Source organism: Papaver somniferum, chromosome 3, assembly GCF_003573695.1.
Source record: "Papaver somniferum cultivar HN1 chromosome 3, ASM357369v1, whole genome shotgun sequence".
In the NCBI taxonomy this organism is placed as follows: domain Eukaryota; kingdom Viridiplantae; phylum Streptophyta; class Magnoliopsida; order Ranunculales; family Papaveraceae; genus Papaver; species Papaver somniferum.
Genome location: NC_039360.1, coordinates 28,695,722 through 28,705,088, shown reverse-complemented (window position 1 = coordinate 28,705,088; position 9,367 = coordinate 28,695,722). Strand labels below are relative to the sequence as shown.

At 36.7% G+C, this 9,367-nt stretch overlaps 2 protein-coding genes across 4 annotated transcripts; both read right to left on the bottom strand.

Annotated features, from left to right (window-relative positions):
* Positions 1–3,079: 3,079 nt before the first annotated feature.
* On the bottom strand, positions 3,080–5,721 carry LOC113355674 (putative F-box protein At1g60370). 3 transcript variants are annotated; one of them, XM_026598591.1, is made up of 3 exons: positions 4,402–5,721; positions 3,538–3,728; positions 3,080–3,404 (listed from the first exon to the last, which is right to left on the bottom strand). In XM_026598591.1, exon 1 carries the CDS (start codon positions 5,642–5,644, stop codon positions 4,508–4,510), a length of 1,137 nt encoding a protein of 378 aa, XP_026454376.1. In that variant the 5' UTR covers positions 5,645–5,721; the 3' UTR covers positions 3,080–3,404; positions 3,538–3,728; positions 4,402–4,507. The 3 variants fall into 3 exon arrangements, with proteins under 3 accessions (XP_026454376.1, XP_026454377.1, XP_026454375.1); XM_026598592.1 differs by having other exon boundaries at positions 3,538–3,635; XM_026598590.1 differs by lacking the exon at positions 3,538–3,728.
* Positions 5,722–6,622: 901 nt separating this feature from the next.
* Positions 6,623–9,008, bottom strand: LOC113355675 (cytochrome b-c1 complex subunit 7-2-like). The gene is made up of 4 exons (XM_026598593.1): positions 8,846–9,008; positions 8,571–8,728; positions 7,159–7,206; positions 6,623–6,970 (listed from the first exon to the last, which is right to left on the bottom strand). Exons 1-4 carry the CDS (start codon positions 8,940–8,942, stop codon positions 6,902–6,904), a joined length of 372 nt encoding a protein of 123 aa, XP_026454378.1. The 5' UTR covers positions 8,943–9,008; the 3' UTR covers positions 6,623–6,901.
* Between the last annotated feature and the right edge of the window lie 359 nt (positions 9,009–9,367).

The following is a 9,367-nucleotide window of genomic DNA, read 5'->3' as shown; positions in this document are numbered from 1 at the left end:
ATCCTTAGACATATATGAAATGGAATAAAGATGGACCAAGCTACTTATGAATGTAACCACAATTAATATTACGACGGTCAGTCTATCGAACATGGAGTCAGAAGTGAATTACGAGTCAGACCAATCTGCGAATTGAGCGAGTTACGTGGCTCTCATTCTAATTCAGTGCTCTCTGAACCGTGCGGGAAGGTTGACCTTCACATGTCTCACCAACTTGATTTTTCCGCAGTCTGAACATAAAAAGAGGTCTCGCTCTTAGTCTAGAGATAATCTGACTCTTACTCAGCAGAAATACACAATTTATCTCCTTGTCAAGGCACAAATGACATATTACAATCCATGTTCAACACCAGTCTCTACTGACAAGTGTGCATCTATTCATGATGGTGAACCAGTGATTGATGGTTTGGAATTTAGGAGTCTAATTGGAGGACTTCAGTATCTTACACTCACTCGCCCTGACATCACATTTGCTATCAACTACATCTCTCAATTTATGCATGCTCCCACTTCTACACACATGCTTCTTGTCAAGAGAGTGTTGCGTTATCTTAAGGGTACATTTGGATCTGGTATTGTTATTCAGGATGGAGATATCAATCAAATTACTTCCTTCTCAAATTCTGATTGGGATGGATGCCCGGATACTCGACGATCTACCTTTGGTTACTGTGTATTCTTGGGTGATTCCTTAGTCTCATGGTCCTCCAAGAAGCAACCAACAGTTTCCAAGAGCTCAACAGAAGCTGGGTATAAGGCCTCAAGTGTTTTAGCTGCTGAGGTGACGTGGTTGTCTGGTAATCTTGAAGAACTACATATTACACCAAACAAACCCTTCATCATCCACTGTGACAATATGGGTGCTCAGTTCTCAGCTTCAAATCCTGCTCTTCATGATAGAGCTAAGCATATTGAAGTGGACTATCACTTTGTTCGAGACTTGATGGATGCTGGTACAGTTGCAGTGCAGTTCATTCCTTCGTCTCACCAATTGGCTGATTTGTTTACCAAGGGACTCTCCTCTACGACTTTCTTTAATCTTACTTGTCAACTGATGCATTGTTCTCACCCTACATCAGATTGAGATGGAGTGTTAGAAGAAGAAGTTATCAGCTTTACTTTTGAGCGTATCTGGAGTGTTATGTTAAAACTCCTTTTAATTAACTTTATGTTTTTTACTTTCACTGGTTTAGGGTTTGTTTGTTACTGTTTGCTTTAGTTACTGTTGTTCTCTCTATTTAAACAACAACTCTCCAAGTATTTCTTTACGATTAATACAACCTCTTTAGTACTTTCTCTACTTCTGTCAATAACAAAGCAACATGAGCAGAACTATTTTTGTAGCTCTGGTCAAAGTCACGGACGACGCTTTTTTATTTAGGAAAGGATATCTTCATTGAAAAAAATTACCGACTTGCATCTAACTTTTTCTCTTATAAGAGAAAAGACAGCCAAGATGGCAGATTATCTAAGCAGAATACAGAATTTTCACTGAACTTGGCATCATCAACTAAAAAATCACAATCTCTTATAAAATAGTTTTACTTTCATAAAGGTCTTTATTACTGATGATTACTGATCACGAAATATATGTTAGAAAATAGAAGATGTCACGTCAAATTCCTGTAAGGAAGGTAAAATCTTCTTATCTTCAAATCACAATCAGAAAGAAAGTGGAGGTCGAATTCGTCCACTTGAAAATGAAAATATGAACGTTCCAGTCCTTGTTCTCTAAATTTGAATCACACTAGCAATTGAATGTTCAAAAGATATTTATGTCCGTGGCATGCCCTGTGAAATTCACGTTTTCTTTGGACTTAGCTATAGGAAACAGGGACGCAGGATGCACATACAACTCGAAGCCGATGTGAAAGACGCAACAAAATAAGAGTGCTGCATGTGAACAAGTCTGGACCATTTTATTGTCTCTTTGTTTGTAACTTCATGGCACACTCGCTTCACCAACGGACGCCTCTTTTTCACGACCTTTTTCCTTTGGTTACCCGCGCTCGACTAGTCGTTTTAGATGTGTAAAAATGCTCACCCCAAATGTAAGATTGGGTGATCAGACAGCTTGCAGTTGTTTAGGATTGAGATTGGGATGCAATTAAAAACAAAGAAAAATAAGGAAATATAAATTCGCCAGAAAATTAACGAAGAATGACTTGGATGTGGTCACAGTCAAGGGGAGTGGAGGAGGCAATGTTGGGCATGGGTGGGTGCTGGTCAATTTCTTGGATGTACAAATTCTTTACTACTTTCTAGTTTCGCAAGCCCAACAGGTTTGCAAGCCCAAATATCTTTGGTGGTGGCATAGGCAAATGGATTTCTCCTTGCATTACAGTTGGCTTCTCAGAAAGATTACTAATTTACTGTGGAAGACAGTCAGAGTGTTGCCAACACTCTCTCCAGTCTTCACTGAGACAATTCCCTGGAGGGTTTCAAAGACCTATTGAAATGGGGCAGAGTACTGTTTCAACTCTCTCAAGTATGGAGCAGCGTAATGATGCCAATTCCATGGCTAATTAACTCGTGAAGTATGCGATTGAGCATACAGTCGAACAAGATGGTCAGCTTCCCAAATCTGTAACGGGAGCTCTGTAGTCACTTGGTCCTTGTTTTCCCTTTTGTCTATCCAAAACAACAACAAACTATTGTATTTGCGAAAACGATAAACCAACCAAAATAATGCGAAAGATTATAACCCAGTACTCAAATTGAGTACTCCCAGAACTCGAGGTATGACTTAAATGACAGTGTTAATCTATGAGAAGGATTAAAACCAAATTATTCAGAAATAAAACATAACAAGTTATGTTCTAATTGTTTTTAGTATCTGATAACGAGATTAGATTCAAGGATAGAGTCCTAAATCATTACCAAGCATACAAATCCTAAAACATTGGCCTCGTTGACCTTAACTGCCTACCTTTTAGTCTTTCAGATAACACTTTGTGTCTGCATTCAAATGAGATATAGATGCAAGGCATTTATAGCATCTTCAGGTAATCTTGCTATACTATGTTCATAAGCAGGCATTTCATAATTACATAAAATAAATAAACGATACTTCTGAAACTTTACTCAGCCTTTCATAAAGAAATCGTGAGAGGATTTTACAATTCAATTTTTTAGAGGGACACGTTCCGATTACCAACACTTCACCCACTTTTTAAAACAGGAGACGGATCTTATAAAAAGATTACAGAATTCCTGTAAAAATATAACACCAAAAAAGAAAGAAGAACAGTATAATATGACGCCTCTAAAACGCTGTAGCCACGTTACTAATAACATTGTTTGACAAAGAGCAACAAAAGAAAATTAATCCTCACTTACGGGGTACATTGCTGGTAGAGAGGTAGAGCTCCAAGTGCCCCACGCTCTGCATTCTCCCTCTTTACCTGCAAACACATGAACAAACATTTTAAGAAATGCTTTTCCTAGTACCTTCAATGATGGGCTCAAAGGTGAAGTTGGAGAGCAAAAGATCAATAAGAGTAGCAAAAAGAAAGGTAGATAGCCAGCTGCTAGTACCTTCAACGGGGTACATGAACTGGTAGTGTCCCTAAAGTTGGTTCAAAAGAGACTTGCTTAAAGTTGGTTAACGAATTAATGTTGCTTCTTTATATTCTCTGAAAGAAAGGAAGTTTGAAGTAATTTTGTGCCCCCATATAAAGGATAGAGCGACATTTGCCCTCTTATCAACCCCTGGCCCTAAGTTGATTCTAAATAGACAAATTATGTTAAAGTCATTCGATTATAGCAAAACATATGTGTATTTAAGAAATACATAGCAACTCTAAATAGGAAAGCAACAACTGATTCAAAAAAGACGAGTTGAAACCGATGCATGTCTGCCACTGCCCAAAATTATCACCAAAGTACGGGTGATCAATGTTATCTTTGACCAGGAGTTTTTTTCATCATTTGCATAAAACTGATCTGTATTACTAACGAAATAACCCCTAAACTTAAGTTGTTGCCATAACGGAACAGTAGGCGCAAATATTAAAAAGGTTCAAAATTGGATACTTCCAATTATCCGACTAGTGTGATGCTCATAGAACTAAGAGATACTTCAGTAATAAAAACGCAATATAGAGTTATGATTATTTTTTTTCATCCAAGACCTTTCCCACATAAGCCTTTCCTTCTTACAAGTAAATCAATTTGCTAGAGTCTGTATCACGTTTTCCCACTATAAGCTTAGTTTAGGTAAACATTAATATAACAAAATACGCAGTTACAAGAGCAAGATAGCTCAACTCCATGTTAAATATTACCTGAACTAAAGACGAGATGAACCATTTAAGTAGCAGGGTTACAGTAATCTATATGTAATAGCTATCCGTTATCCATTAACAAGCACTAGATTGAAAGGAGTTCAGGAAATGGTACCTCATCTGCTAATCACTGCCTCTTCCTTCGTAATTCTGTTCCATCTGCCAGTCTGCCTCCTCCTCAGTCCTCACTTATTATTGTAGGTCATACATCGATCAGCTGACTACATCATCTGCGTATCTTCTTCTCCTAAAGCTTTCAGCGAAACTAAGGTGTTCATGTGAGGAATGGGCCGAGAAATTTCTTCATCCATATTCACAAGCATTTCTAGAGATGGTATTGTCGGGTTATGGACATAGAGATTGGTATCATTGTAATATAGAACTTCACCACTTTTCAGAAGGGCAAATGGTCTTAAAGTATGCACAACACTTAACTTTTTCCTCCAAATGCCATTCGCATCATGATTACCATTTTTTTCCTCAAGTAACCAAATTTCAGAAATTCCAACTTTTCTGTCAACGGTAGCACACATCAGGTAACCCCCCAAAGCCCCAATTTTACATGAGTATGAAGTAAACGTTCGACAAAGCATTTTCACAGGAAAAGTGGATAAAGAGACCACACGAAAAATTTCGTGAACTAAATCGAACATCACAATAGTTTGATACCCCTTTATCCAATAAATAGCTCCATTTACAAATGTACCATGTCGCCTAGCAAACAATACAATCTCATGGTTGAATTCTCCTACATTTCTCCACCCATTACCACTACCAAGAGTATACACCTCAACTAATCCAACATCAGGTTTCTCCGGTTCATTGTAAATTCTAATAACCTTGTACTCATTAGTTAAAGGAATGTAATCAAACCCACTCATTACACGGCCATTACGAGTATACCTTTCTTCCAGTTTTGGAAGAACGACATACTCTTTGGTAATTGGATTACAGATACAAGCATCAAACATAGAATAATTATTATCATGGGAAACACCGAGATATATCAATCCATTACATGAATTATGAATTTTATAAAACATAAATGGAGGGTGTATGTTGACCCTTATAATTCCATTAAAGGGTGTCTCATCTTGATTCTCACTGTATTCAAAATAAAAGAAGTGATTGTACATTGGATTACCTTCATTCTGGTACAAGAACAGAAACCCCAACTTACTAGAATCAGTAGAATATGGATGATTGAGATGTGTTAACTGCATTTGGAGGAAGGTTGGGTGAGAGATGAGATCTCTCCACTGTTGACATACTAGTTTGCAATGTAAAATTGACTCAGTTGATAAACGAGCGAGTATTTCTAAAATGATCTCCGGAGGAAACATGTTGAAGTTCCCCATCAAAACTTTTTTGTTCAGGAGAAAAAGGGTTCACAGAGGATGCGATAATAAGAAGAGAAATGGTTAGGGTTCGAAGAAAATGTTAATGGAAGACGGAGAGTTGGGAAATGTAATTTTTGTGTGCTTTTTAGGTTGTGAATACAGAATAACTGGAATACACGTGGCGCCACTCCGGTTGACACGTGTAAGAACAGTGTCAGTCCCATAGCCACATGGATAGGGGGTGGCTCGTGGTGGCAGTCAGAGTACTAGCCCAGCACTCCAGTATGGAGTTCAAATATATTCAGCGTAATGATGCCAATTTCCATGGCTCATAAACTTGCTTTTCAGTTGGCTTCTCAGAAAGATGCAACCAAGTTATTGTAGAAGGTGACATTCAGAGAATTACTAACAATCTCTATAGTCATCACTCGACAATCCCCAGGAGGATTTCAAGGTCTATTGAAAAGGGGCAGAGTTATTACTTATTAGCTCAACTCTCTCAAGTATGAAGTCCAACTACATTCAACTCAATAATGCCAATTCCATGGCTCATAAACTCGCTAAGTATGCTATTCGAGTATTGAGCATTATATCCAACAATGGTAACAACTCCCAAAATCTCGTCTTTTCTTAACCGGATCTCTGTGGTCATTTAGTCCTTGTTTTTCTTTTTGTCCATCCAAAACAACAACAAACCAAAAATATTTTGAGTACTCCTGTAACTCAAGTTACGACAACTCAAGCTGCGACTTAAATGACAGTGTTAAGCTATGTGAAAGATTACAACCAAATTATTAAAATACAAAACCTACCAAGCTATCCACCGACTTGTTTCGAGTCTCCTCACAATGAAATTTAGATCAAGGACAAGTCTTAAATCATTACCAAGCGCACATGACCTAAAACATTGGCCTCACTGCATACCTTTTAGCATGTAGTCTTTGCTTCACTAAGTTACTTGAATGTGTTTTTATGCAGGCATTTCATAATTACATAAAATAAATAAATGATACTTATAAAACTTTCCTTCTCAGTAGGATTTCAAAATTCACAAAATAAGCTAATTTTTTTATAGAGGAGACACGTTGCCATTACCAACACTTCACCCACTTCTCAAAACAGGAGGCAGATCTGATAAAAAGTTTACAGGATTGCTGTAAAAATATGGAACCAAATAACAAAGAAGAACAGTATAAATTGACGCCTCTCAAACATTGTAGCCACATTATTAATAACACTGTTCGACAAGAGCAACAAAAGAAAACTAATCCTCAATTACGGGATTTGTCTCTGGTAGAGAGGTAAAGCTCCAAGTGCCTCGCGCTCTGCATTCTCCCTCTTTACCTGCAAAGGCATAAACAAACAATTTAAAAAATGCTTTTCCGAGTACAAGACCTTGGATTCAAGTTTTACAAATGATGGGCTCAAAGGTGAACTTGGAGAGCACAAGATGAGAAAGTGTACCAAAAAGAACGACAATAAAACGCATCGGAATAAAAAATTTAAGCAAAAGAATGGTCAAACAAAATTACCAGGGCCAACATATCACTTAGATAGGTCCTGAATGGTGTCTGCATTTTCTGCACAAATAAGAAAGCAAATTAGTTCCACTCGGTTCCCTAAACAAATTAATTTCATATGGAAGTTGCAAAAAAAAAAAAAAAAACAATCATATGCAGCAAATTTACATAATAACACTTTGAGAGTCCTTTGTTCAGTGTCTCCCACCTTGTATTTGAACAACAACCATAAAGCAAATGGATGATCTTCATAACATAGATAAATATTACACAATGTGTTTCTCTTTTCCAAATCTGAACTATAACCTCAAACGTGAAATAATACATCCTAGACAGTACTAATAAAAACTGAGCTCCGAATATACCGACTATCGAATGAAGGACTATGTAAAACAAAGACAACCAAATAACAACCTATGTTAAACAAAGACAACCAAATAACAACCTACAAAACCGACTGTGAATAGGTACACTTTCCACTAAATAGTTTAAATAATTATCATCCCACAACCTATACAAGACATTGATTCCTAATACTATGAGAAAACAATGATTCTAAGCAGTATGGGGAAACACTGTTTTCTTGAATATGTGAAACGCTTTCTAACTAATGATATTCATGAGACAAATAGTTGGTTTACAAGAACACACATATTTTTGGGATACAAAAAATAATAAAACAAGTTACCAACTGTAAAAAAAAAGTTAAACACTTAATCTATTATTTGAATGTTCAGTAATTTACAACATCATCCTATACTGCATAAAATTTCAAGATCCAAAGGCATAAATCAAAGAAGCAGACTCATTCCTCTTTCAATCTTCAATCTAAAGCCTAAACTTCACATCACCCTCATCAAGATATACTTTAAATGTCCAGGTATCTAGGATAGTGTATGCACACTCAAAATACACGTACTTTACAGGTCCAAGAAACTATATAATGTCTATATTCAAAACAATTATAACTGGCACATCCTCGTAAATTTACATTCACCCATGATAGTTCATCAATTGAAAATGAGCTTCTTACAATTTTCAAAGGAATGAATTACAGAAGCAGGCTCATTCAATACAATAATTCCAAAAATTCCTCTTATAATTCTCAATCTAAAATCTAAACCTCGCACAACATCCTTATCAAGACGAACATATTTTGAAGGTCCGGGAAACTGGATAGTGTTTGTGCACATCCAAAACAAAGATACTACATGACATCCTCATAAAATTTTCACTCAGTAATTGAAATCTAACACGAGCTTCTTACACGGAAATGGAGGTGACATCTAAGTGAAGGTCTATGCATATATACAGCAGAAACTAAATAGATCTTCTTCAAACCCAAAATTACATTCAATTCATTCACTAAAAAGGAAATTAAAAAAAACGAACAGAAATTGAGATTTAAGAAATGAAAAAAGAACCTGCAATTCTGGAGAAAGGTACTCATGTTTCATAGACAGATCCATAGCACGTTTAAGACGTTGATTCCTTGCATCAACGACTTCAACAGGTAGACGGTTTAATGCTTCTTTAATATCCAAATCCATCAACGGATCATATAGATCGTCATATCGAAGACCTAAAAAAAATACATCGATTAAATCAAAATTTTACAAACCCTAATAAACAAAAAAAAAAACCTAAAAAAAAAAATCAAACCAAAATGATATCAGATTAAGAAAAGAAATAAACTAACCGTAGTGAGTGAGACGATTGGCTATGGCTTTCTTGTGAACACCAGCTAACCAGTTCTTCTTTGGATCCAGGAAGGTTTTCAATAGTGTCGACGCCATTGTTTCTCGCTCTCTTTTGCTCTCGAGATTAGATTCAGGAGGAGAATGAATATAAATTTTTTTGCCCTCTCAGGTTTTTAGCTTTACCTATTCCTTCCCGTAACTTCGGTGTGTATCGGTCCGTTGGATTTGGGCTCAAGTGTTTTGTTATGTGAAGTATTTTTAGTGGGTGGGCTGAGAAACGTATGATCCTTGACAGTTGACTAAGAAAAAGTCACGAAAACCGTGACTGACATTTACAGCGGTAGATGGTGGATTTTCAACAAAGATCAAAATCGTAAAATCATGATACCGCATGTTTCTGACACGGCTTTCAGGTATGTGACGATTCATATTTTACGAGCCATGATGAACATGTTTCTCGAAAGGCCTCCACTAGCTGAGTGTTCGATGTCCCGCATTTCATCATGCCCTCTATGTACAAT